At 56.2% G+C, this 25,989-nt stretch overlaps 3 protein-coding genes across 9 annotated transcripts; 1 reads left to right on the top strand and 2 right to left on the bottom strand.

Annotated features, from left to right (window-relative positions):
• Nucleotides 1-1,106: 1,106 nt before the first annotated feature.
• GIGYF1 (GRB10 interacting GYF protein 1) lies at nucleotides 1,107-14,492 on the bottom strand. 3 transcript variants are annotated; one of them, XM_037813916.1, is made up of 28 exons: nucleotides 14,256-14,492; nucleotides 11,015-11,147; nucleotides 10,267-10,488; nucleotides 9,444-9,593; nucleotides 9,031-9,351; nucleotides 8,806-8,935; nucleotides 8,588-8,683; nucleotides 8,298-8,409; nucleotides 8,069-8,177; nucleotides 7,684-7,724; nucleotides 7,304-7,474; nucleotides 6,813-7,066; nucleotides 6,577-6,685; nucleotides 5,959-6,096; nucleotides 5,678-5,778; nucleotides 5,305-5,476; nucleotides 5,014-5,180; nucleotides 4,774-4,874; nucleotides 4,588-4,689; nucleotides 4,379-4,479; nucleotides 4,111-4,193; nucleotides 3,876-4,016; nucleotides 3,567-3,791; nucleotides 3,162-3,349; nucleotides 2,904-3,064; nucleotides 2,654-2,817; nucleotides 2,437-2,536; nucleotides 1,107-2,340 (listed from the first exon to the last, which is right to left on the bottom strand). In XM_037813916.1, exons 5-28 carry the CDS (start codon nucleotides 9,063-9,065, stop codon nucleotides 2,288-2,290), a joined length of 3,054 nt encoding a protein of 1,017 aa, XP_037669844.1. In that variant the 5' UTR covers nucleotides 9,066-9,351; nucleotides 9,444-9,593; nucleotides 10,267-10,488; nucleotides 11,015-11,147; nucleotides 14,256-14,492; the 3' UTR covers nucleotides 1,107-2,287. The 3 variants fall into 3 exon arrangements, with proteins under 3 accessions (XP_037669844.1, XP_037669843.1, XP_037669842.1); XM_037813915.1 differs by having other exon boundaries at nucleotides 2,437-2,566; nucleotides 3,162-3,346; nucleotides 14,256-14,490; XM_037813914.1 differs by having other exon boundaries at nucleotides 2,437-2,566; nucleotides 14,256-14,489.
• Nucleotides 9,750-14,738, bottom strand: LOC119517171 (formin-like protein 5). The gene is made up of 5 exons (XM_037813746.1): nucleotides 14,015-14,738; nucleotides 13,475-13,959; nucleotides 11,079-11,147; nucleotides 10,267-10,329; nucleotides 9,750-9,812 (listed from the first exon to the last, which is right to left on the bottom strand). Exons 1-5 carry the CDS (start codon nucleotides 14,736-14,738, stop codon nucleotides 9,750-9,752), a joined length of 1,404 nt encoding a protein of 467 aa, XP_037669674.1.
• A 211-nt stretch (nucleotides 14,739-14,949) lies between these two features.
• On the top strand, nucleotides 14,950-25,413 carry POP7 (POP7 homolog, ribonuclease P/MRP subunit). Of its 5 annotated transcripts, none has more exons than XM_037813918.1 (2): nucleotides 14,950-15,333; nucleotides 24,186-25,413. In XM_037813918.1, exons 1-2 carry the CDS (start codon nucleotides 15,215-15,217, stop codon nucleotides 24,616-24,618), a joined length of 552 nt encoding a protein of 183 aa, XP_037669846.1. In that variant the 5' UTR covers nucleotides 14,950-15,214; the 3' UTR covers nucleotides 24,619-25,413. The 5 variants fall into 5 exon arrangements, with proteins under 5 accessions (XP_037669846.1, XP_037669850.1, XP_037669848.1 ...); XM_037813922.1 differs by having other exon boundaries at nucleotides 14,951-15,323; XM_037813920.1 differs by lacking the exon at nucleotides 14,950-15,333 and adding an exon at nucleotides 17,442-17,599.
• The last annotated feature ends 576 nt before the right edge of the window (nucleotides 25,414-25,989 follow it).

Below are 25,989 nucleotides of genomic sequence, written 5' to 3'. Positions count from 1 at the left end.
CTCCACCTGCCCCGCCCCCAAATAAGGACAGAGGCAGTGAGGGAGAACACACCGAGATTTATTGGGGGGGAGGGAAGTATTTACAGGGGCAGGTAAAAGGAAAGGCAGTCACATGGTGGGGAGGGGGGAACTGGGACACAAGGCAGACAAGGGAGTACAAGATGACCCCTGCCCCACACCACCCCGACTCCAGGAAGGGTGGGGAGACAGCGGGGCCGTGGAAGACTGGGATTGGGAAAGGGGCGATGGGGGTCTGAGTCCCTGGGCTGGGGGGCTCAGGGGCTTGTAAACATTGACCACTCTCAGAAGGGGATGGGGGTGGGAGAGGGCTCCCCCTACACTTCCTCACAGGGTTAAGGCCTCTCCAGGCTCAAGGGCCCCCTAAGTTCAAAGTCTCTTCAGCTAGGGGAAGGGGAGGGAAGAGAGGGGAAGAGTATCACCGCCCTCCCCCTGCACTGGCTGTAGCGAGGGGGGGGGGGCAGTTACATTCAGTCACGACAGTAGCCCCCCCCACCTCTAACGCCACCAAATACTGGCGAGAGGGAAGGGGGAGCTGGGGGGGCCAGCAGCAGCAAACATTCCCCCTGGCCCACCACCCCCTTATTGCTTTAGAGAGAATATTGTCTTTTCATGGACGCTAACACTGTTGAAACCAGGGAGAAGCAGCTGGAGGGAGCCCTTCAACCCCCAAGGCCAGCTCTGTACCCCAACACTGACCCAGTTGCCACTTTGGTGCAAAAAAAAAAAAAAAAGAAAAAATGTCTCTGGGGATGAACGGGAACGCAAAACGGGGGAGAAGCCACTCCGCGGTTTCCCCAGGGCAGGAAGGATAAATACATTCACGGCGGCGGCAATGTGTCTGGCCCCAGAACTGCCCTCTGAACTATGAGGTCACGGGAGAGGTCAGGTGAGAAGCCCCAAAGACGAGAAAACAAAACTAGCAAGTTTTTTTAAAAAAAGGATGGAGACCACACAGGTGGGCGATGAGGCGGCGGGACTGGGCAGGGCTGCCCACCCCGACCTCGGGGCGCTTCTCTCCTCCACCCTCAACCTACTCAACATTAAACAAGCTCGCCGGGGGGGGGGGGGGGGGGGGGGGGGGGGGGGCGGGGGGCAGGGAGGGCACACGCCCCTCCCCCATTTGGTCAGAGGAAGGGGGCTTGCGCAGAGCTGGGTGGTCCGTACCCCACCCCAGCAGCTGCAAGGGGGGGTGGGGGGCAGGAAGAGCCCCGGGTAGGGCGGTCGCAGCCCAGGCAGCCCCCTCCCTGCCCTCTCTCCCCGTGGCAGGAGGGGCAGCTCGGCGGTGAAGAGGTGACACCCCTCCAGCTCCCGCTCAAGGCCGCCGAGGCAGAGGCTCGGGGCCCAGAGAATACATTCATGTGGCAAGGCAGGGGACCAGGACCTCGGCGCCACACCCAGCCCCCTCCCCAAATGGCAGCGGCGGGGAAGCCCCTCGCCGGGCCAGTGGCCAGGTGCTGCCGCCAGCCAGCCCAGGTTGGCACTGCCCCGGCCCTTGCCCACCTCCCGGCAGCCGGTGCAGGACAGTGGCCTGCAGGGTGGTGGCGGCTCATCCGATTTGTGCGACGTACCCCACAGCAGCAACACCAAGGGGCCATGGGCCACGGACCCCAGCCCGCACACCCCCGCCAGTCACAGCGGCGAGGGGGCCATTCACAGCGGGTCCGGCAGGTGGGGCTCTGAGGGGCCCCCTGTGCAAACTGCTGGCACCCCAGCTTCCAGTTACCCTGCTGGCCCACCTTCCAGGGGCAGGGAGGGTAAGCGCAGCCTTGGGCGCCAGGCAGGACAGGTCCATGGGGCCTGGGTCCCCACTGCCCCAAAGTAACAGTGTGTTTTTTCTTTCAGTCTCCTAACCTTTCTTTTTTTCATTATTTTTCTTCTGTTTTCTTAAAAAAAAAAAAAAAAAATCGAACCTCTATGGACCTTTCATTGTTTCCCCCCACTACCCCAGAGGGCAAAGGGCAAAGGGGTGTTTAGAGTGTAGGTTTTTAAACATTTTTTGTCTCCTCTAACGTTTTCTTCAATGTTGTTCAAAATAAAAAAAAAATTAAAAAATGTAAAAGAAAAAATAACCCTTCCCCGCAATCTGTAAAGTGCCTCGTGGTGGGTGAGTTAAGGTGCATCGTGTGGTTTGTAACAAGTGCTGGGGACCCAGCCCCTGCCGCCTCCTATGCTCCTTGTGGGGAGCCTGCAGGCTCAGGACCCAAGGGTCCAAGCTGCTACCGCTGGCCCTGGCCTGGAGCCCAGGGGGGCCGGTGGGACGGGCTGCTCAGTAGTCATCCACGCTCTCGATCTCTCCAGAGGAGCCGTGCAGGGAGTACCCTGAAGCCGGGGAGAAGCAGGTTGGAGTGCTGTCCCCGGGCTGCGCCTGCCCTGTCCCGGAAAGGAGCCACCTCCGCTGGCCCCGCCCAGACCTACCCAGGATGCTGGGGTCCGCGTGCAGCATCAGGGCGCGCCTCTTGGCTTTGCTGCCCTCCCCGGGGCCCAGCGGGGCGCTGTGGTTGGTCTGAAAGGCTGACTGCAGGGAGGCGCTGCTCAGCCAGGCCTCCTGCAGGCAGGGGAGGGGGCGCAGGGCCGGGAGTCAGGAGAGCAGCCGGGCACCCGCACCCCATGGTCCAGAGCTCCAACACCTCACCTGCTGCTGCTGCCGCTGCTGGCTGGCTTTCTGCTTGGCCCTCCGCTCCAGGAATTGTTTGGCAAATTCTTTGGCTTCCAGCGTGTCCCCCAGGCAGGAACGGATATAGTCGTGGACGTCATAGGGGGACTCCACCTCTTTGAGGATCGCTACGGCCATGGGCACTAGGGGGTGGGAGGGGGCTGTCAGGGTCCACCATCCAGGCCTGGCCCCCTGGCTGACCCTGGCCCTGGGGCCCACCCGCCTGTACCATCCAGGCTGCCCGTGGTGCTCAGCGTGTGCAGCATCTGCTCACACCACTGGGTGAAGCCATCCTGGGGCCGGGGGATGCCCTGGAGCAGCTTCAGCAGCTTCTCCTCCTCCTCTGTCTTCTTGCGCACAGGCCGCCCCGAGAGGTGACTGTACGAGTCACTGCAAGGCCAGGGTGAGGGAGGGGCACCAGATGGGCTCCGGCGCCACGCACCCTTCCACCCTGACCACCCGCCAGACCCAGGGCCCTGGCACCCACCTGAGCGAGGGGCTGCTCCGGCTGTTCTTCAGGCCAAGGCTGCGGGCCAGGCTCCCGCCACTCTTGAGGGTGTCCTCCCAGAGCCCCGGGCCGCCACTGCTGCCCCCACTCTTGTCGGGCCCGCCCCAGAGCGGCCCAGCCTCAGACACCCACTGGGACAGGGGGGCGCTGCCCAGGCCCCCGAGCTGCTACAGACGGCAGGAAGTCAGGGCAGCCCCAACAAGGGCGCCCGAGGGAACTAGGCAGGGAGGTTGGTTTGGGTGGTTTGGGTGGGCAAGGTAAGGGGCATGCAGAAATCTGGGCTTAGCGATGCTTCCTCCCCGATGTCACCCTGGAGGTGGACTAGAGGGGGATCCTGGGAGCCCAGAACATTCCAGTCACCGGGGAAGGGCCCAGCCTGCTCACCACACGGTGGTTGGGGGCCTGAGTCCGCGATGGCTCCCGAGGCAGGGGCTGCTTGTGCAGCTGCCGTTCGCCCTCCAGCTGCAGCTCGAGCAGCGCCTTCATGGAGAGGCCCTGCTTGGCCAGGCCAGCCCAGAGTGGGGGTGGGGAGTTGGGTGCAGGGGGCACGGGCACGGTGGCCACTGCCTGCTGCTGCAACAGCTTCAGCAGGAGCTCCTGCTGCCGCACCTAACCGAGGAGAGCCACGGTGAGGGCAGCTGACCTGGCCCCAAGCTCAGCCGGGCAGCCCGGGGGGCGCTGCCAGGCACCAACCTGCTTGCGCCGAAACAGCTCCTCCTCCTCCTGTCGCCGCTTCTGCTCCTCTTGCTGCTGCTGCCGTCGCTTCTCCTCCCGGCGCTTCCGCTCCTCCTCCTCCCGCTTCGCCCTGAGCTCCACTTCTCTGCGCTCTTGGAACTGAGGCCGCAAAAAGATCAGCGGCGAGCCTGGGGTTCTCGTTTCTTGGGGTAGACTCCAACCCTTGACACCCGGTTGCAGGATGTCTACTCACTTTATGCTGCAGCTGGAGTTGTTCTAGAATTGGACCCTGAGTCGAAGAGTTAACTGGTATGTCCCAAAGACTGGCCTCACCACCTGCGGCAGGCAAAGCGTCTTCAAGAGTGTGCAGGCCTGGCTCCGTTGTCCTGTGCAGCGGCCTGGCCCCTCGTCCACAGAGGCAGAGGGGGCAGCGCTAGGGCAGGAACAGACCTGTGCCCCGCCCCCACCCAGTCACCGCAGGGGAGGGAACCGGGGCAGACAAGAGGTCTGGCATCACATACCTGACTGTGATGAAGCTGAGGTATGTATGTCCCACAGGGAGCCCGAATCCGGCACCGACAAGGAACGATTCATCGTTGGGAGCAGGTTCTGGTCCCCACCTCTGCAAGGCAAAGCACCAGTTCTCAGGCCCCTGTGATCCACTTCTGGTCCACCCCGTGCCCCGACCTATCCCGAGCGCTGGTGCGCGCCTCAAGAGACGCCCACAGACCTGGGGGCCTTGAGAGCCTGGAGCTGCTGCAGGAAGGCCGAGAGCGGCGGCGGGCCTCCCAGAGCTGCCTTTTCCCGGAGCGCACACTGAGGGAGCTGGCGGCTGCGGGCACACAGCAGAGCACAGGAGTGGCACAAGGCCTCGCATCCAGTGCCCCAGCTACTTCCAAGCCCTCCCAGTCCCCACCTGTTGACCAGCTGAAAAAACTGCTGGTGCTGCAGCTGCTGGTACAAGGCGGCCGCTGCCAGCTCCTGTTGCTTCTTCAGCCGCTCCTGATCCATGTTTCCCTGGGAGAAGGGGCGAGAGTGTTCCCGCTGCAAACAGCAGGAGGCGCAAGGGCAGGGTCCTCCTGGGGTCCTGCAGTGCAGCGCCCCTTCCTCACCCCGGGCCAACCCCAAGCCCCCGGGTTCCCTGCTTCATGCTCACCAGCAAAGGTGGGGGTGAGGGCCCTGGGGCAAAGGGCACGCGACCCCACATCTTGATCACCTCCCCCAGGGGTTGGAAGCCCTCATCACAGCCCCGCTTCACAAGCAGTGACATTGAGAAATAGCCAGCCTGGAACCACTCTGCCATCTCTTGTGTTGTGAAGGGGCCTGACCGAGGGAGAGAAGGAAGCAGGGAGGAGAATGTCCACCGGGCTAGAAGGCAAACCTCGGATGCCCTGAATAAGAACGGCCTCCCTGCACCCCCGCACTCCCCGCTGTATGCCGCAGGCACCTTGGATCTCCCCCTGCGGGTCCTTGTAGAACCACTTGCGGGCTGCGCCATGGCTGAGCGGGAGGGCAGTGGCGGCCGCGGAGTGGCGCAGGCCCTGGGCCTGCATGGCGGCTGTGAACTGCTCCTCCTCCAGGGAGCTGTCCTGCAGGGAGGCCACCAGCTTCTCCGCCTCCTGGAGCCCAGGAAGGAAAGTGAGGGTCAGCTGGTCACAGCACATCAGGGCAGGCAGGGATTGGGCTTGGGGGCAGGAGGTCAGGTCAGGCACGGGGGCAGGAGAGAAGTGGGAAAAGCTCAGAATCCGGGGCAGGGAGGGACAGATGAACACAGGCCTCCCTGCAGGGAGGATCCCCAGGGATCTCAGGCACTCCCACACCTGCTGCAGGTGCTTCAAGCCTTCATCATCTTCCAAATCTCCCGGTGGGCCGGGGGGTGAGCCCACCCCAGGACTCAGCTGGATGCCCCCCATGTCATCTCCTGGAAGGAGGAAAGGAAGGAGGGTAGGATGGGGATGCAGTCCAGAGAAAGAGGCAGGAACGGCCCTTCCCCACCCTCACTGCAGAAAAGTGGACTCCAGCCCAGACCAGTCGGAACAGCCCCCACCCCACCGCCAAGGACCTGCATCCAGAGGAAGAGCTGGCTGCCCTCTTGGCCCACCTTCTGCCACCGGGAGGTCTTTCTCCACAGCTTCGTCACCTTCCCCACTGGCTCCCCAGAGGGGGCCCAAGGCAGGTAGTGGGGACGGGGAGCTGGGCTTCTCCTCCTGAGGCGGCAGTGGGGTCACATCCTTCCCACCTGCAAGAGAAGAGGAAGCCCCTCCACTCAAAACCCACGAGGTGGAAGGCCTTAGCGCTGACCTTGCAGAAGCCCTTCCCTGTGGCCACAACTCAGGCATCTGGGCACCGGGGCCATGGGACGCCCAGTTCACTGTGGTCAGTGCAACCCGACGTTCAGGGAGACTGACAGCACCGTCACCGTGCACGCTTTCTCCTCTGTCCCGCACAGCCGGGGACACACCACACGCACCCATGTCGCTCTGTGCCCCAGGCTTAGTCCTGCGTTCTACAGGTTCCATAAGGGGTTTTCACAGGTCGTTCGGATTATGCTTGGCTTTTACCTGACATGACACAGCTAGGCTGTTTCTGGGTTCCTCCCCCACATCTGTCAGCATCTGCTTCTCTCTCTCCTGTCTGAGCAGCCTTAGCCCAGGGGCGTCTGAGCACTCCCCCAGGCGAGGGGTCCCCCAGCCTGCCTCGCCCTCCCCGGCAGCCTTACCCCCCTCCGGCCCCTCCTCCTCCAGGCCTTCGGAAGGCTCATCCTCCTCTTCTTCCAGACCCTGGAAATCCAGCTCCTGCTCCTCAGGAATTGGCTCCTTAGGGCCCTTCTGTATAGGGTTAGGGAAGATGACAGGAAGTGGAAGGGCAGAGAATAAAAGGGTGGGTGAGGGGACCCAATCAGGGCAGGCTCCCCCGACCTCTAGCAACACCCCGCCCCGGCCTCCTCACAGGTACCTTGAGAGGCAAGAAGGCCCCGGAAGCGTCAAAGGTGCCCATCTCTTCATCCTCGTCATCCAGGCACCACTCTGGGAGCCCATCCTTGTCGTCGTCAAAGCCGTCGGGCCCTCGGGCCCTCCGGAGGTGAGAGCTGACCCCCCCAGCCCGCCCCTCCTCTTCACCACACCCTCCACGATCCCCTCGCAGATCAAACTCAAACTTGCGACGCCGCTCCCCGTGTTCCCGCCAGCCAGCAGAGCGGGGGCCGCCATCTGGGCAGGAAAAGTCAGAGGAGGAGAATCGACTTGGCACCCTGGTCAAGCCAGAGTCTCCACTCCCCTGCTGTGCACCAGGATGCCCCTGGGACCAGCCACCATTTCTGAGACCAAGTTCCCACCCACCAACTCCAGAGAGCTTTCTGCTCCTGCTCCCCCACTGTGGTCACGGGAGCCCACCTCTTAGGGGGCAGTTCTTGCCGCCACCCCCCATGCCCAGCTGGCCCCTCTCACCAGGGCTGGCTGAGCGCCAGCGGTCGCTGTCTCGTCGGGGTCCAGCCCCAAGTCGCCAGCTGCCCTCCTCCTCCTCCTCCTGCTCCTCGCGCAGAGAACGCCAGTTCTCACTGTCGGAGCGGGCATGCTCCTTCCTCGGGCCAGCCCCTCCCTCCTCGAACCCTGATCGGGCTTGGGGGTGGGAGAAGGAACCCACCGTTAGCAGCCTCGGAGCCACATCCCTGGAAGGTTCTTACCGTCAACCCTGCCGGTGAATAAGGAACCCACTCCAGACCCACTATTCCCGCCCCCACAGTAAACATCTCCCATTTCAACCCTCCCCACTGCGCAGTGACCTCGAGGCCCTGGACACCACCCTCACCACCCTCATCACTCCATACCTCCATCCCTCCTTGCTGACTTCTCAAACCGCCTCTCGCCTCTGCAGGAGGGAAACGTGTCGGCCAGAGTGGCACACCTTCGCCCTCCTGGACCTGTGGGATCTCTGCACCCTGCCCGCTGTGTCCCAAGAAAGGTGAAGGGAGGGAGGGGATTGGGGACTCGGGGAAGGGGAGACTGTGGGAAGAGAACCCAAGGGGGCACCTGGAACAGGAGGTCACAGGCACCAATGGGCCCTAAGAGCCTCGGAAGGGAAAGGGGCAGAGGTCGAAGGGCAAGAGCAGAGAGCTCTCTGACAAGGGACTATCTGGTTCGCTGCTGCCCCCTCATGACAAAGACCCAAGCCACAACCCATCCTGCCACCAGGCCGGGCCCTTCCTCCCGCACCTGTCATCCCAACTCTGGCTACGCTGGATCTCCCTGGGGTTTCGTCCAAAGGCCCCATCGCCTTCTTCAATGCTTCTTTGGTAAAAGCAACTGTCACCGCGGCCACGGCCTGGAGGAGTGAAACGTACATGGGAAACCAGGTGGTGGGAAACCTGCCAGATAATCCCCCTCAATCCCTCGGGCCCCACCTCTGCCCACCCCCCAGAACGCTTAGTTAACTCCCCACTACCTCGGCTCCGCGTGCTGCCCCTGCCCCGAGAGGTGCTGCCGAGGGAGGGCCCAGCCCCCTTTCCCATCAGCCTCAGCACAGCTGCACTGTTCACTGACAGGGAGAAGTTCCTCTGAGGAGGGAGCCAGGGGTGGGAGTGAGGACCCAAGCACCCGGGCACCCCCATCCTGCCCAGAACCACAGCCTGCCCCTACCCGCTGCCTTCCCAATCAGTCCCTCCTGCCCCCCACCCAACCCAACACCCCACCCTTCCTGGGAGCCTGCTGCCCCGGCCCCTGGCCCGACCCCACCTGCTCCTCCTCAGTCAGAGGCTCCAGGGCCAGGGGCTGCAGAGGCTCCTCCTGCAACACGGCAGCAAATTCCTTGTCCTGCAGCTCCTCTGGGACCTGTGGGTTGGGCAGGAGAGCTGAGGCCCCACAGGCTCCCAGGCCCTCTCCACTGGCTGAGGCCCAATAGGCAGTGTGGCCACAGACTGCCCACACCTAACCACCCGTCCTCACGTCCCTACCTTGTTCTCCTTGACGTAGAGAGCCAGCATCTCCTCTCGCCCGTAGCGATAGTCGGCCAGCTTGTATTTGGGCATGGCGGGGGATGGGGGTGGGGAGGCCACGCTACCCCCGCTGGAAAGGGCCCTCAGCCTAGGAGAGGCGTGAAGGGGGGAGAGGGACGGAGTCACAGCAGCCCTCTTCTTCTCCCTGGCTTTTCCATGCCACCCAGAGCACACCCGACCCACCACTCAGGCCCAAAGTTGAGGGTCTCTGCTGCCATCGTAGAGCTGGGGATGTTTCCTTGAGGTTGGAGGGAAGGAGCAGAAGAGGGAGTGCCTGGCGTTCACTCTCCAAGTAGCTGTGGAGGCAGCGGGAACACGGGCCTTGCAGAATGGCCGGCCTGGAGACCCTCCAGAGGGTTGCGAGCAGGTGTGACTGCCACCTGGCTGGGCACAGGTCCGAGCCTCAGGCTAACAGAGGGATCGCGGGCACCAAATGGACTCACCTAAGCCAGCCACGTGGCCACACAAACCATGAGTTAAAGATGAGCCAAATGGGGGAAAGACCTGGGGAAAGAGGAAAACAGGGATGCTGGAACCCCTTCCAGCCCCCGCAGGGACCTCCGTGCAGGCACGCCCCCCCTCTCTGGCCCACTCACCTGGCAGCCTTGCCCCTGGGAAGCAGGCGGGCGGGGCGGGGCTCTCTTCACGCAAGGGCCTAGGCTGGGGTGAGGTGCAGTCCCCAAGCTACTGGATCCCAGACTGGCCTCAGGACGCCCGGGGAGGAACCTTCACATCTGGGAAAGATCCTTCCCGAGACGTGGAGGTGGGGGAGAAGGTAGGGTCAGATGAATGGGTCGGATGGGGTGCCCTGGAGAGCCCTCAGCCCTGCCCCGCCTCGTGGGCACTTCATTCATTCACCAACATGCAGCGAGCACCCCCAACGGACAGGCGAGGAGCAGGCGCTAGAGGGCGGGCGATGAGCCTGCCAGCCTGGTCTCCGGGCCATCAGCGTTCTTGGTGGAAGGCTGAGCCGGGAGGTGCGTGCAGAGGCTACACAGGGGGTGGTCATGGTGTGTGCAGACATTCGGGGACAAGGACCAAAAACAGACAAAGGACCCCCGGAACCCTCAGATATGCAAGGGGAAAAGGTCTGGTTATGGAAAGAAGGATTAGACATAAACCCGGGAGCAAAACCATGTCTTGTGAAAAAAGTCAGGGTTGGCAGCTGGAGGCCAGGAGGCAGGAACTCAGTTTGGGGAGAAACCAGGATGCGGGGAGCAGGGAGACTATCCCAGGGTAAAGCTGGGCTCACACCAGAGGTGGCCAGCAGGCAGGTCTGGGAACGCATCCAGGGACTGGTGGGCCAAGCGGGAATAAATGCCTGGACCCCCAACCCCAGGTTCGGAAAAGATGATCGTAAGGACACACGCAGCAGAGGAGAACACTGTTACAGCAGAAGCCGGAGAATGGGTCTCTCACCATGAAGCACGAACAGTCCGAGTTTCTGATGTGACACAGGAGAAGTGGCAGTGCGCTGCTCCTCTAGGGGACAACAGAGGAGCCTCTCAGGAGGTGGCGCATCCCCAGCAGTGCCCAAGTGGGGGGCAGAGGGCGTCCCAGGAGCTGCACCGGGGCTTCTGTCACTAGCTGGGAGGGAGGCGGGACCCCCTAGGTGCCCATCGACTCCGAGGTGCCTCGGTTCTGGGAAGGAAGGAGGAAGGAGTTTCCAAAGCTGCTCTCAGCTTCAGCCACTGGCAGGAAGATGAAGCAAAACGGACTGACTGCCAGAGAGGGAGCCACCTGCAGACTCCACATCGTAGGCAAAAAGTGGCTTTCAGAGGGTCCGAGTGGGCCACACCCACCCCCACCCCAGCGTGGCATCTCTTCCACAAGAGCTGCTGCTGGGCACTGCCCTCGGCCCACTCAAGACCATTGCAGGCGACAGGTCTGTCAGAAAGCTCTTCCTTTTGCTGAATGAAAGGTGGTTCCCTCAGGTCCAAGAGGCCGAGTGACGCCTTCTCTGCATTGCAACCCTGGAGACACCTGGGGACACCTGCCGCGTACCTAAGGCTTCCCCACGACAAGAAACACCCCGCGGCGCTGCCAACACACCTCAGGAGTCTTGAGATCCCTCCCCAGCCAGCTCACTGTCTCTAGAGGGACAGAAACCAGCCCTGGTGGCAGGGAGAGGGGAGAAGAAGAAGAGAAGAGGAAGGGGGAGACTCACCCTCCCCCCTTCCAGGGAGTGGACAAACGCAGCTCTCCTTGGTGTTTTCTGCTTCTTGCCTCACCTTTGTGTCCCGGGTTGTAAGGAGCAGACAGAGGGAAGGCGGCTCACACCAGGCCGAGGAGACGGGAAGCTGCAGGGGCAAGGGGAGGGAGGGAAGCACAGGGCTGGGGAAAGCCAAAGCCGATCCCCCTTCTTGGAGAGAAGCTGGGAGGAAAAGTCTAAGACCCTGGGCCCAGCCGGAGGAGGGTCTGGTCCCAGAAGCTGGGGGGCTGCCTGGCCCCCTGCCCTGCCCAAAGGAACTACTGTGTAGGAGCATGCACGCCACCCCCCAACGTCCAGCCCTCCCAACCCTGGTGCGTCCTTTCCACACGCCGCCTGGGAGCCAGTGGGTCGCAACTGGGGTGACTCTGCTCTCCAGGGAGCATGTGACAATCTCTGGAGCCATTTTTGGCTGTCACAACTGGGGGACTGCTCCTGGCATCTAATGAGTAGAGGCCAGGGATGCTCCTGAAACAATGCCCAGGACAGTCCCCGAAAAAGAATTACCTGGCCCCAAATGCTGAGAGCACCACTGTGGAGAACACTCTGCTGCGCTATGAGCACGGGAGAGCCCCCCCACACCCCGGAGTTCCCGGTCCCTAATTACACCGTCCAGCGAGTGAAATCCAAAATCCTGCCAGGAGAAAAATCCTGAAGAAAACAGACTAAAAAATAAACAAAAACCAAACAAACCACCTGTCCTAAGTTTCTGCATCGCAAACTCTCAAAAGCAAGCGCTTGGCACCTTCCCTACGAAAGAAAAACCTGGAGAAGTCAAGGCACAGGACTAGGGGCTGCACCAAATTTTCTTGTCTTCCACTTCCCTGCTACCAGATGCAAAGGGCTCCTTCCCGCCGGCCCCTCCGGCTTATCCACCGTCTCCAGGCCCCTGCTGCCTCCCCACCTTCTTCTCTTTCTTGGGCCTCAGTCTACCCTCACTCCCCCTAGCACCCGGCTTATTGCTGCTAAAAGGCTGCCCCCTGCTGGAGACCCGGGAGAGGCAAGCACTGGTCCTCGGGGCTCACACCAGGCCTGTGTGAAAAGAGAGGGGCTGTTTTCTAGGGGTTCAGAATTCACGGGGCGAACGAAAAGACCCCAGAGGACAGGCAGTGCCAGCATGAATTAAGTTAACAACATTATTTCCTCACTCCATCACCCCTAAAATCAGCGCCAATCCAGGGCAATGTCTCTCGGCATAGAGGGTACCACTGCCAGCAGACTGGTACCCAGATGTTCCAGCTCCCCAGCATTTTGGAACAACTGCCCGGCCTGGAGTCCAGTGGAGGGGCCTCGGCCCCCTTCTCAGGATGGAAAAATTCTCCAGACATGGTAGGGCCATAACGCTGAAGCTTAAAAAAAAGTAATAAACCTGTATTTACCCAGCTGGCACCAGCTCCTCTACTGGCTCAACCCATCATGATAAATAACACCACTTGGCATTTATGTGCTATTTTAACAGTTTTCAAAACTCCTGTGCCCCTTATCTCATCTGATCCCTTCTGCCCACTTGCCTACTCTTGGGCTCCAGCTGGGGAAAACAAGAGGAGCTGCAGCTGCCCTGATGGGGTACCCAACCTCCCTCAACACTCCATCCAAGACTGGAGACAAGGCTCACCATCAACAGTAACCATCTCAAGCTCAAGGCCATACTTCGTGAGTTTTAAGCCACTTTTATTTTCTTATTAGATTTTTGAAATTCTTCACACAGCCTCTTCTTCTCACCCTCTCTCCTCCAAAGTAGGGCTATTTTCTCTACCTCAAACTCTAATGACACACATCAAAGTGACGCCAAACTGGGGTCCTGTATCTCTGAGATCACACACGACACCAATGCATCTGCTGACCGACAGAGCTAGTGGAGAAGCCCCGGTACACCACTCATTTGACCATTAATCACCCAAGGGGGGTGCTCCGGGCCCTAGTCCCCAGGAAACGTCAGGGACACCAAGTCCAGCTCTGCCCCCAGTGCTGCCCAATGACATGACAGGCAACAGAGGATTAAGACAGATGGGGAGGAAATAAAACTGGGGCTGGATTGGGGGGAAGTAGGGCTAGGACTGTGAGGGTAACAGATGGAAATGGGAAGGAAGAGCCAGAGACAAAACGTTGTGCAGGGCCCCTGGGGACTGACTGGTGCATGGGTGCCGATGGGGTTTCAGTTGCAAAGGTGAGTGGCTGGGTTGGGGAGGCCAGGTGAGTGGAAACAGCTCGAAGGGGCCGCGCAGGGGAGGCAGAGGAGCTTCGGAAAAGCAGCACTTTGAGAGAAGCCAGAGGGGAGCCAGACTGGGGTGGGTGGAGGCGAGAAGCAGCCACAGGTATTTCCTCAGCATCTGCGCCGGGGCAGACCTGCACGCTGGCGGGGAGTTCTAATGATGACTGGGTAAGAGGGGAAAGAGATGAAGGGCTCATTGAAGTTACTTGGAAAAAAAGAAAAGGCCGAGTGTGAGGGGCTGTGGCCCGAGAGCTGCTGTGTCGGGGGGCCAGGTCGGGAAGGCGGCCGAGGGGGCCTGGCTTGGGGGCGGGCAGCCCCAGCCCTGCTGGGGCAGGAGTCCGGCCCGGCCGGCAAGGAGAGGCGGGTGACCCCATGAGCGAGCACCAACGCTGCTCGCCGGCAGGAATTTTCGGGGCAGAAGCCGCCGAGGTGCTCTGGCTAACGGGAAAGGCGTCGAGGTTGGCCCCAGACACGGCACGTTTGGACTTGACGACCCCGCCAGCCCCAGCTAAGTCCGCCAAGCACCCCGGATGGGGGGACTCTCCCGGGACGTGGGGCATGGGGGTCGCGGCGCCCTCGGCGGGGCGGGCTGCGGCGCCCGGGGCAGACAGAACAGGGGCTAGGCCCGCAGGAGCCACCGTTACGAGCGCGGCCGGGCAGGCGGAGGCCCGGGCGGCGAGGACAACGTGCCCTTCAGGGAGGGGGCCGCCAAGGTGCGCGGGCAGGGGGGGCGGCGGGCGGGTTGCCCCCCGGGGCCCGGGGCCGCGAGCCGCATCCCGGGGGCGGCGGGGAGAGGCCGGGAGGGCGGGCGCACCGGGCGGCGGGCGGCGGGCGGCCCGCGGGGAGGAGACGGGGGAGGGTCCGCGCCGGCGGCCCGCGCTCTGCCTCTGGCTCTCGCAGCTCGGCGCGGCCCGCCCTCAGCGTCGGGGGCGGGCTGGCCGCAGGCCCGGCTGCGGGCCGGGGTCCGCGGAGCTGCCGGGCGCTTACCGCGGGCGGCGCGAGGCTCGGGTCCCGGGGCGGGGGGCGGCGGGCCGGGGACGGCGGCGGCGGCGGCGGCGGCGGGGGGGAGGGGGCGCTGGCGCTCCCGCGGCGGCCGCTCCTCTCTGTTTGTGTTTGTAGCAAGATGGCTGCCCGCCTCGCACCACGGTGACGCGTGACGCGGGGACGCGGGGCCGCCCCCCTCCGCCGCCGCCGCCGCCGGCGGGGGCTTACCTCCGCGCCTCGGGCCCCGCACGGCCTCCGGCGCTCCCGGCGAAACCGGCGGGGCGCGGCCGCGACCGCCCGCCGTCCCTGGAGCCCTCGGCACGTGACCCGGGAGCCCGGTTCGTTCACGTGACGCGGGCCCTGCGGCGGACCGCGGGAGAGTCGGGGTGGGGGTGGGTCCCCGGGGTTCTCCCTGTGCTCCCCCGCGCTGGCCCCCGGCACGTGACGCGCGACCGTCGGGACTGAGGGTCGCGGCTCTAGTGGCATCATCGGGCTCTCGTGGCCCGTCGGCTTCCTCCAGGAAGCCCTCCTGGATTGAAGGAGAAGAAGTAGTAAAATCGAGGAAGTGTTCCTTACACGTCCTGGGCTCTATGGGATAAGTGAAGGGCCTAGGATTTAGAAGCAGCTCGAGGCGGCCGTGGCTTGCGAGACCTAGGGTTTCCGATCTGCCCCAGCCACGGACTAGCTACCCTCACCAGGCGAATGAGGTGGTGACAACGCTTTCGGGCCTCGGGTTTCTCTTTTTTTAGAAGGTGTCTTAAATGCTGTTCTCCCCGTTTCCCATCCCCGCCTGCATCACCGATGGCTGTGAGAATCAAAACAGCTGAACGTGAAAGGCTTTGGAAAGAGATAAACCACTGGCAGATGTGAGACGTTAGACGGAAGCCTCCATTGTTGAAAAGAGAGGTTTTTCAAGAATGACTTCTCTGGGTCGCCGAAATTTTTAAGATGAAAAAATTTGTATGTGTTTTCACCATTCCCTTTGGAAGTCATTCCAGAATGTAGACTTTACTTCCCTGCTTCCTAAAACGTTTGTTACCAAAACTCTGCATTCCTCAGGACTGCTCCCAGGTAAGTCCAGGTAAGACCTTGAACCCCTGGTGTTGTGCTATAATGGAGCCCACTCTGCACACCAGGCCGGCTTCTATGCACTTGGGAGTTTTAGTGGCTGCTTTTCCCTCCCGCTGGTGGCTTTCCTTGCGGTCAGGATTCTTGCTTTGGGTGTTGTCAGTTCCGTGGCTTGCCCCCAGGCTGGAAAACACAGTGGTTGAGAGACTAACAGCTTATGTGTTGGTTCCATCCCTTGCTGGCTGTGGTCTCAAACAAGTGATTTCACTTGTGGGTGGCCCAGGGCAAGCACTCCACAAATGTTAGCTAGTAGAGGCTTCTGGTTCAACCTGACCAGTGAAACACAATATTCAAGGCTGTTAACACTGTATGAAAATGTATCAACAGAGACCCTTCTCCTGGCAGATAACCTCATGACAGCTGTTTTTTTTTTCCTAACTCAGTAGCTTTTGTTGTTGGTAGTGGTTGGTTGGTTCTGTTTCTGGATTGGAGTTGTGTCCTGGGAGGTTTGTGTTACCAACAACCCCGCCTCTGAACGAGTGGGCTCTTAGCATGTTTTGATAGCCGATAAGCAAATGTGAGATTGCAGGCTATGGGGGGGGGGGGGGAAGGAGGTGGAAACAGGCAGGGACATGGTGGCATGAGTGGATCTGGAGGGAAGTATATAGATTTAGGAAAAGTGGGCATGGGTTTGGGAATAGTGACAGTTCAGGCTGACCAGAGGCGAACTCAGATTGCAAGATGAATAAGAAGTGAAGTGAAACTTTGGTTGAGGGTCTCGAATGCCCCGTGAAAGTCTGTTTTGATCTGCATCCGTTGTAGATGCAGCATGTCGGGGAAAGCACACTAGACTTTCCAGCTCAGAGGATTGGAGTGATCACCTGGGATCCTCTGTGTCTCAGTGTGTGACCCTGGGCGAGTCGTTTAGTCTCCCCTGACTGTACAGTGGGGACCCTGCCACTGATGGCACTGTGGAAAACGAGTCACAGAAGCTCCCTCTTTGAGAAAGGAAACTAAGAAATTGGAAGTGTGAATCTTCCAGACTGAATTAAGGAAAAAGATGATGAAGAAGCCATTTGGACCTAAATACTTTTATTTATTCAGATGCCATGCTGTAAAATGTCTCGGTCTTTGCTGTTTTAAATTTGCAAGCTTTTGAACTAAACAAAGAGATTTGGCTAGATGGTTAATGGAGCTGAAAGGGATGTCTTGGCAGGAGGAAATAGCCAAGGTTGCCTTTTTTTCTTAATGGTGGATTCCTCTCTGGTGTTCTCCTCCCAGTGAGGTGTAAAGAGATAAGGGCTCTATTGTTGTCAAATTGGTTTATTACAGAGCAGTGGCTTCCCCCACCTCAACTGTAGACCTTTCTATTTATTTGGATATCAGATTGGTAAAGCCTATTTTCGCTATCAGGAAAAGACACGCACTTTGAGTAATGTGGTGATAGTTCATAAACTGGGCTCTTTGTTAATTATTTCAGACATAATGGGCCTTAAAATTAATTTAGTGCATTCAGAATTACTTTCTGCCATGAGCCAAGTTCTTTGGTCTACCTACCTTATAGAAGTTGCTGTAGTATTTCCAACACTTGAAAAAGCACCTTTGTAGTTACCCTTCCTATAGAGGTTGACGTAAAAGTGCATCTGACCATTTCATAACTTGAAACAGTATGGAGCTTTCTTTATACTTGGATACCACCAGCTTCAAGGGGTCAGTGCAAGGATGGGGTGAGAGAACGCCCGGGCAGCCACGGCAGGTGCAACGGCTACAGATGTCAGGTGTGCTGTTAATAAAGCCGGAGCCCTCAGAGGTTTCCTCTCCACTGGATCACTTTCATCAGCATTTGCTGTTCTTTCTCCCGTTGACAAAAAGAAGAGGAAAAACCCAAAAGACCTCTCCTGACTGCACTGGCCCCTCCAAATTGCTGCTTATCTCTGCGGGCCCCTCTACAGCCCTAACTTGCAGTTTGCATTTCCCTTGCCTCCTGTCTTCTATCCTCTGCAGCCAGGCGCTCACCCGACACCCCACCCCAAACTGCTTATCGAGCCCCCGATGCTAAATCCAGTGGTCCCCACCTCTCTCCTTATCTTCAGCGGCCACGCCCCCTCCATCTGGCTGCTTTTCCTCCCACCTGGCTAGCTCAGAGATTTGCTCGCGGCGCTGGTCCCTCCTCTTCGCCCCAGCCTCTGATGGCAGAGTGCCCCAGGGCCCTGTCCTGCAACACCTTCCCGCTGCGACAGGAGGGGACTGCCCAGGAGATGGGCGCCGCTTGCTGGCAGGTCAGTGGATGGGTGCCGGGGTGGGTTTTGGGGGGAGGCAGTGAGGTGGAAGGAATGCCTACAGGCCCGCTGCAGCTTGGCCATCACTTCCTTTGGAAAACCTTGGATGCTCTGACCAGGTTTGCTGTGCTCCCCCCACCCTTTTTTTGGAGGGGTGTCCCCAGCATCCTGTACATGTCCCCTGCATGTACAGGTCACACCCTCCTGCTCATCTGGTCTCTCCCACAAACCCACATAACACAGGGTTACGTAATATAACCAACCACGATTCCAGCAGCTCGCAGGGTGCCTGGAGCCACCGTTGCCCCCTGCAGTTCATTCTTGGAACAGCAGCCAGGGGGACCCTTTTGCAACCTCAGGAGATCAAGTCTCCTCTGCTCCAAACTCTGCAGCGTTTCCCTTGCGTTCAGATTGGAGCCAGAATCCTCACAGTGACCTCCAGGTATGGCACAGTCCCTTGTCCCACTATCTCCTGACCTCCTCTGCTCTAAAATAGGGCCCATAGTGGCGCCTAGAACAAAACGAGTTCTACATCGAAAGCATGTAGAAGGATGCCTGGCGAAGGATTAGCGCCAGAAAAGGGTTACTGAGGCAGGATTCTGCCTCTATCACTGCTAAATTCTGAGCCCCTAGCACAGGGTCTGACACAAAGTAGCCACTCCATCAATAGATAGTGAGTGAATGAAAAGAATGTGTGAAGAAAGGAATTCAAGTGGAAATAGCCTATAGGTAACTGCACGTGTATAGTTTTGGGAAAACATAACTGTTGGTCAGCTTCGTTTTTTGGGTGTGTGTGTGGGGGTGGGGGATGATTAGAGACTCATAATAAATTGCAAAAATTCTATGGAGAGTTAGAGAGGTCCTGGGCACCCCCCCCCCTTCCCAGTGGTAACATCTTATATAACCATAGTTCATTAGCAACACCAGGAAATGGACACTAGTACAATACTATTAACTAAACCATTATTGGATTTCACCATTTTTCACGTGCACTCATTTGTGTGTGTGTTTCTCATATAAATTCATGTAACCACAATCACAGTCAAGCTACAGAACTGTTCATTGCTACAAAAGAAACCCCCTCTCACTGTCTCTTTGTAGTCACACCCCCACATCCCTAACCCCTGGCAAACACTGATATGTTCTCTAATTTTGCCATTTTGAGAATGCTATATAAAAGGAATCATCCCATTTGTAACCTTTCTTCACTCAGTACAGTGTCCTCGAGATCCATCATATCACTAGTTCCCTTTTATTGCTGAGTAGCGTTCCTTGGTATGGCTTGCTTCGCTTTGTTTATCCGTTCCCCCATTGAAGGACACTTGGGTTGATTCCAGGTTTCGGCTCTTACAAATAAAGCTGCTGTAAACACTCAGGTACAGATTTTTGAATGCGGGGTCATATAGTAAGCTTATATCTTATTTTATAAAAAAACTGCTAAACTCTATTTTCTAGACTGACTGTACCATTTTTTACATTTCTGTAAGCAGTGTATGAGAGATCTAGTTTCTCTGCATTCTTCTCAGCACTTGGGAGTGTCAGTATTTTTTATTTTAGCCGTTCTAATAGGTGTGTATTGGTATCTTGCTATGGTTTTAATTTGTATTTTTTTAGTAGTAAATGATGCTGAACATCTTTCGGGGGCTTATTTGCTATCCTTCTACCTTCTTTGCTGAAGTGTCTATTCAAGACTTTTGCCCATTTTCTAATAGGATTGATTATTTTCTTGCTCTTAAGTTGACAGAGTTCTCCATATATTCTGGATACAAGTCCTTTGTTAGATACTTGATTTGCAAATATTTTCTCCCAGCCTGTGGCTTGTCTTTGTATCCTATTAAAATGGTCTTTCATGGAGCAAATGTTTTTAATTTTTATGGAGTCCAACTTAACAAATTTTTCTTTTAGGGATGTGCTTTGGTGGTATGTCTCGCAACTCTTTGCCCGACCCCGGTCATGAAATTTTTTTCCTATGTTTTTTTCCAAAAGTTTTATAGTTTTACTTTCTATATTAAGATCTACCATCCCTTTTGTGTTAAATTTTGCAGAGAGTCAAGGTTCAGTTCTTTGTTCATGGACATCCAATTATTTCAGGACCATTTGTTGAAAAGACTTTCCTTCCTCCATTGAATTGCTTTTGTACCTTTGTCAAAAATCAGTTGGCTATACTTGTGTGAGTTTCTTTCTGGGTTCTCTATTCGGACCCATTGATTTTCGTGTCTAATCCTCTGCCAAAACCACCCTGTCTTGATTACTGTATTTATATAGTAAGTTATAGCATCAGGTAGTGTGATAACAATAACTTTATTCTTCAAAATTGTTTTAGCTATTCTACTTCCTTTATTTATCCATATAAATTTTTTAAAATGTTAAACTGTTTATTATTATATGTTTCTTGCCCTACAGGTATCGTGGCAAACTCTTGAGAAGTTTAAGATATACTCCCTGTTCTTGAAGGCAAATAAAATCTAATTTGCAGAGAGAAAACTAATGTTCAGGAAATCTGATAATATGAGAATATCTGTGTCAGTGTGCACACACACATACACATGTCCCTTATTATTTGATTTGGTGTCCCAAAGGGGCCGATTTAAATGAATCCACTGAAAATGGAAGCCTAAGTTCTACATTAAATAGTAAAATAAGGTTTTATTTGTTCTAAGAATAAGAACAAAAATTTACTTATAGCCTAAAATTTTAGGTTATAATTTTAACTGTGGACTCATTTGTAAAGAATGAGTAAGTCATAATGATGATAAATTTTAGGTGATAAATTTTGTCTGTAGCTACAAAAATTTTTACTGGTTTCTGTAGGAATTGCATTAAACCTAAAGACCAATGTGGGGATAACTGACATCTTTACTATTTCAAGTCTTCCAATACATGGATATTTATGTAGGTTTTTTTTTTTTTTTCCTTCTTTCATCACATTTTGTAGTTTTCAGCATAAAGACCTTGTACATTTTTTGTTAGACTTATACCTAAGTGGGTTTTTTGGAGTGATTGTAAATGTAGTGTGTTTTTAATTTCATTTTCCAGTTATTCATTGCTAGCATATGGAAATACAATTGATTTTTGTATATTGCTCTTCTATCCTGCAAACTTGACAAATTCACTTACTAGTTCTAGGAGTTTTTGGTAGATTCCTTGGGATTTTTTATGTATACAATCATGTCATCTACAAATAGAGTCAGTTTTATTCCTTCCTTTTCAATTTGTATCCTTTCCTTGCCTTACTGCACTGGCTAGGACTGCCAGTAAGAGTGGTGAGAGAAGACATCCTTGCCTTCTTCCTGATTTTAAGAGAAAAACTTTCAGTCTTTCACCTCAAGTATGATGTTAACCATAGAATTTTTGTATATGTTCTTGATCAGGGTGAGGAATTTCCTTCTCTTCCTTGTTTGCTGAGAGGTTTTTTTCTTTTTCTTTTTTTATTTTTAAATCATGAATGGGTGCTGAATTTCATTAAATGCCTTTACTCCATCAATTGATATGATCATGTGGTTTTCTTCATTAGCCTGTTAATATGATGGATTACATTGACTGGTTTTCTTCTGTTGAACCAGTCTTGTATTCCTGGAGTAAACCCCATTTGGTTGTAGTATCCTTGTTATATATTGCTGGATTCAGTTGTTCATGAGAGTTAACAGTCTGCAGTTCTATTCTTTTGTATTGTTTTTGTCCACTTTTGGTATTACGGTGCGACTGGCCTCATAAAATGAGTTTGCAAGTGTTTCCTTTTCTTTCATTTTCTGGAAGAAATTGTGTAGAATTTTCTTTAAGTGTTTGGTAGAATTCACCAGTGAAGACAACTGGGCCTAGATATTTCTTTGCTAAAGGCTTTTAACTAGGAATTTAATTGCTTTAATAGTATAGGAGTATTCAGATTCTCTCTTTCATCTTGTGTGAGTTTTGTTATCTTGTGATTTTCTAGGAATTGATCCGTTTCATCAAAGGTATCAAATTCATGGATGTAGAGTTGTTTGTAGTAACCCCTTAGTAGGCAGTAGTCACTCATACTTAGTGAGAGCACGGTCCCTTTAGCGCCTGTGGCAGCCCCTGGCCTGAGCAAAACAGGCCTGTGGAACTTGTCACACGGCAGTCGCATAGCAGTCTGCGTGACCTGGGCAGCTAGTGTTTAACCTATCACCTTTGTAAACCAGTAGAGAGAAAATGGTAAATTAACCTTAAAATGTAATTTTAAAAGGGGAAGGAGGCAGGAGGTGAGAAACTCTTGGTCTCACCAAGGATCAAGATGTAAATGGTCTCCAGACTTCCTGCCATCAGGTGTTAATAGTTTACTTCTTTTTAACACTCTTATGGTTATCTATCGATCACCACCACCCCCACCCCACTCCACACACCACAAGACTCCATTCCTATGCTGGTTCCCTTAGGAATGTCTTAGTCTCAAAGCCTTATAACTGGCTTGCTGTCCCCTTTAATTGCGGGGTCAACTTCCCTGCAAATACGGTACCCGCTTCCCACCCTGTAGGTAAGCCCTGAATAAAAAGCTCATGTCTCAGAAAGTGTCCAGTGTCGTCTTTGGCCTCTGGACTGGCGAAGCATTCACGGGCCGCGACAGTGCCTTTCCATCTTTTATTTCTGATAATCATATTTGTGTCTTCCTTTTCTTTTTTTGTCAGTCTTGCTCGAGTTTTATCAAGCTTATTGATCTTTTCAAAGAACCAGCTTTTCGTTTGACTGATTTTCCCTATTTTTGTTTTTTTCAATTTTGCTTATTTGCTCCTATCTTTATTATTTTCTTCTAGTTTTTGAGGCAAAAGTTTAAATTATGCTTCCTTCTCTCTCTATGATGCTGTTCAGCATTTCTAGAATGCACTTGTATTTCTAGGTTCCCTGGAGAATTCCTATTTATCCTCCAAAACCTCGATCAGTTATCTCTTTTTGAGGCAGAGTAGGGCTGTAGGCAGGAGGATAAGCTCTGGAGCCAGGATCTCCTCCCCACCCTCCTCCACTGCACAACCCCAAGCTTGTGGCTAAAGAATCTGAGAACTACAGAACTGAAAAGGGGCTCAGAGAAAAGTGCTCAGAAAAACCGATCTCTTTCCAACCTCCAGTCAAATGGGGCAGATACCGCCCTAGAAACCACAAAGACGCCCGAGGGGCATAAATATGCCAATTCCCATGTGTAGGCTTACAGTTTACAAATTTGCAGTTCACAATACAATATAGTTTTAAGATTATCCCCCCGTTTGGGTGACAGGGAAATTCCAGCGGAAAGTTCAAGGTCTCCGACGCGGGTCTAACTCTGTATCTTTCCGCCAGGAATGCTCCAGAAGCTACATCGATCTAGACAGAGACCCCCCACCACCACTCCCTCCCCGGGGTAGGGAACCCCTCCCACCTGGTCTGGGGGAACCCGGAACCCTGCGCGCGCCGCCACCCGCCCTGCCCGCCAGGGGGCGCGCGTTTCTGCTCTCGGAGCCCAGGCAGCCGCGGAAGAGCTGGTGGCCTAGGGTTGAGGGGTATGGGCGGGTCAGCGTGCCCTGGGGGGGTGCAGATCTGGCCCCCCAAACACGAAGGCTACATCAGAGTGGGGCTGGACTTACTGCTCATGGGTTGGGCCCCTGAGGAAAGAGGGAGGGGTCCCGGGGCGCGGCCCTCGGCCGAGGTGGAGACCCGGCCTAGTCAGTCCAATCCCTGCTCTCGGTCTCTGGGCAACGGGGGCAACCTGGGGTGGGAGGTCACTTCTGCCAACTCTGCCCGCGCCTTTCTGGTCAGAGGTGGCTGCGATGGACGCGGGAGCCCCGACTTCCCTTTAGGCCCCTTCCTGAAGGCGTTCTCCTGAACTCACCCCCCCTCCCTGCCTGTCTTTGGGGAGACCCCACCCTCCACGCCCCTCGAAGGGCCTCTTCTGCCCGCGAGTCAGGGCCCCTCCGCGGGCGGGCAGCGTGGACTCGCCGGGGGGAGCGCACCGCCCCCTTCTAGCTCCTCCCCTGCTGGGACCTGGTACCCGCCTCCTCCCTCCTCGCCCCGCCTCCGGGGCGCCCACGTGGTAGGTCCCCTCGCTCCCGGAAGCCTCGCGTTATTTCAAACTCCTCGCGGGGTCCGGCGGTTCGCGAGGGAAAGGGGAGGGGAGAAAGGAGCGGGAAAGGCGATTCGCGGATCGCGCTGTCCCGGCCGCAGGGGGCGTGGGGGGCGGGGACGCGCCTGCGCAGTCCGCAGGCCGTGCGGCAGCGGGGCGCTCGCTGGGCCTACTTGGTGTGTCTGTTCCGCGCCCTTGTTTTCTCTTCCTGCTTTTGGGGTTTGGGGGTCGCCGGCAGCGCGCCTCTCTTGGGCCGGCCGGCGCAACGCTTCCGTGGGCTGCTTGGGGAGCGGCAGCGTGCGCGTGGAGGGCCCTGTGGAACCGAGAGTAGGCGCGGAAAAGCCGGGGAACGGGGGCGTGAGGTTGGGGGAAAGCCGGGGACGGGTGGGGGATCCCGGAGCGTGAGGAGTGGGGTGAGAGGCTGGAAGGAAAGAGGAGCGTCGCGTGCGCTCCCTCCCGGGGGCATCCTTTGGAAATGGGGTGGGAAAGGATGCGGAGTCGCTTCTGACCCTTCTCTGACCTGCCCCTTTCCCGAGCCAGGGTCCCCAGCATGGCAGAAAACCGGGAGCCCCGCGGGGCCGTCGACGCCGAACTGGACCCAGTGGAGTACACCCTTCGGAAGCGGCTTCCCCACCGCTTGCCGCGGAGGCCCAATGACATCTACGTCAACATGAAGACCGACTTCAAGGCCCAGCTGGCCCGCTGCCAGAAGCTGCTGGACGGAGGGGCGCGGGGGCAGAACGCTTGCAGCGAGATCTACATCCACGGCCTGGGCCTGGCCATCAACCGCGCCATCAACATTGCCCTGCAGCTGCAGGCGGGCAGCTTCGGGGCCCTGCAGGTGGCCGCCAACACCTCCACGGTGGAGCTCGTCGATGAGCTGGAACCAGAGACTGATGCCCGGGAGCCGCTGACTCGCACCCGCAACAACTCGGCCATCCATATCCGTGTCTTCAGGGTCACACCCAAGTAGTTGAAGTGAGGCTGGACCCCGGTGTCCACCCACCCCTGCCTTCCACAGCTAGGCCCAGATGTGGCCCTCGCTGGACGGAGGGCTGTCCTGGAGCTCCGGCCAGAGCCACGTAAGAAAAGTAAGAAAAGGCCTGGCCCCCCACCATCCAGAGGACTCTGAATTGAGGAGGAGAGTGTTGCCTCTAGTTGGACCCAAACAGTGGGTTTTCCCGAGTCTGCATGATCTGAAACCATTTTTCTCTGCAATAAAATATACTAACTTGTTGATGTCCTTCCATGGCACTGTCACTGTCTCTCCCCTGCATGGACCTGGAAAGGGAGAGCAGGAGACCCTCCGATGTTTCCTGCCTTCACAGAGAGTGTAGATCATCCCAGAGACCAAGGCAGTACAAGACCATCCAGTACAAGGCAGAGACCTGACAGTCCCATCGTTTGCTTTAAAATTTCTGGTCCTCCCAGAGGAAGGTTGGGAGGGTGAATGTCCACTCTTGCCCACTGAAAATGCAGCAGGGACAGTTGTATGCCTGGTAGCTTCAGGCTGCTGCTCTGGTGGAGGGTGACCATTTCCGGGCACAGAAAAAGTGAGGGCTTAAGGATGAAGGAAGCACACTTGAGACCATCGGAGCCTCCTTTGTGTCGGGCTCCATGGTAGACAAAGTTAGGAACTAAATGAACCGACACGGTCCTTTGTCTCGGCTGGGCAGCTGGGGGCTGGGAAGGGTCGGCCCCTTGTGGCTGGGCTGCCTTCCCCTGAATAATCCTGGGTGTGCAGGCAATAAATACGTTCTTGTTTGGATATTTGTGGAATGGTCTGTTTTTTTCATGTTTATTAAACCAGGGTCATTTAAAGCAATGTTTATCAAAGCAGGTAGTGACCCATTTGTGGGCCATCAAATCAATTTACTGGGTCACAACCTTTGAAAAAAAAAAGGAAAAAGTACAACTTACGTGGTAATTTTATTGAAGCTTTTTCAGTTACGTACGTATGTATGCATATGTTTATATACACACGTAGTCATTGATGGAAATCGTGTTGAGGTCACAGTTTGAAAACCTCTGATCTAAAGGTTAGTAATGGTATTTCAGTCTGATTCACTTGTTGGTAGTTTGGTTTGGACTTCTGAACATCAGACTCAAGTTTTACCCTCCTCTGGTGAATTCATGTGTTTCTGTTGATGAGGGACTATTGTGCTGGGTTGGTGACAGCTGCCAACTCAAGTAAGTAGACTCCTTGCGGGACTACTGCTTCTTCTATGATGAAATGCATGCTGAGTGCCTGAGGTGAGCGACAGGTTAGACTCCAGGGATACGAAGATGGGTATGATATAGCCTCTGCCTTCAAGAAGCTCTCTGTCTGATTGTGAAGGAGTGA

This window comes from Choloepus didactylus, chromosome 21 (genome assembly GCF_015220235.1).
Source record: "Choloepus didactylus isolate mChoDid1 chromosome 21, mChoDid1.pri, whole genome shotgun sequence".
Lineage (NCBI taxonomy): Eukaryota > Metazoa > Chordata > Mammalia > Pilosa > Megalonychidae > Choloepus > Choloepus didactylus.
The sequence above is the reverse complement of the archived record's forward strand: the minus strand, read 5'-3'. Positions and strand labels throughout refer to the sequence as shown.

Excerpts from the sequence above, each read along its gene's own strand:
- LOC119517171 (XM_037813746.1), bottom strand. The coding sequence starts at position 14,738 with ATGCCACTAGAGCCGCGACCCTCAGTCCCGACGGTCGCGCGTCACGTG. Across the intron at positions 10,330-11,078 it reads TTACAACCCGGGACACAAAG|AGGAGCAGCGCACTGCCACT; the intron begins GTGAGGCAAGAA and ends GTTGTCCCCTAG. Across the intron at positions 9,813-10,266 it reads CGGACTGTTCGTGCTTCATG|CCTTCCACCAAGAACGCTGA; the intron begins GTGAGAGACCCA and ends CTCCCGGCTCAG.
- GIGYF1 (XM_037813914.1), bottom strand. The coding sequence starts at position 9,065 with ATGGCAGCAGAGACCCTCAACTTTGGGCCTGAGTG. Across the intron at positions 4,690-4,773 it reads TTTTTTCAGCTGGTCAACAG|CCGCCAGCTCCCTCAGTGTG; the intron begins GTGGGGACTGGG and ends GTGTGCCCGCAG. Across the intron at positions 2,341-2,436 it reads CGCGGACCCCAGCATCCTGG|GGTACTCCCTGCACGGCTCC; the intron begins GTAGGTCTGGGC and ends CCCCGGCTTCAG.
- POP7 (XM_037813918.1), top strand. The coding sequence starts at position 15,215 with ATGTGTTTTCACCATTCCCTTTGGAAGTCATTCCAGAATGTAGACTTT. Across the intron at positions 15,334-24,185 it reads CTGCTCCCAGGTAAGTCCAG|GGTCCCCAGCATGGCAGAAA; the intron begins GTAAGACCTTGA and ends TTCCCGAGCCAG.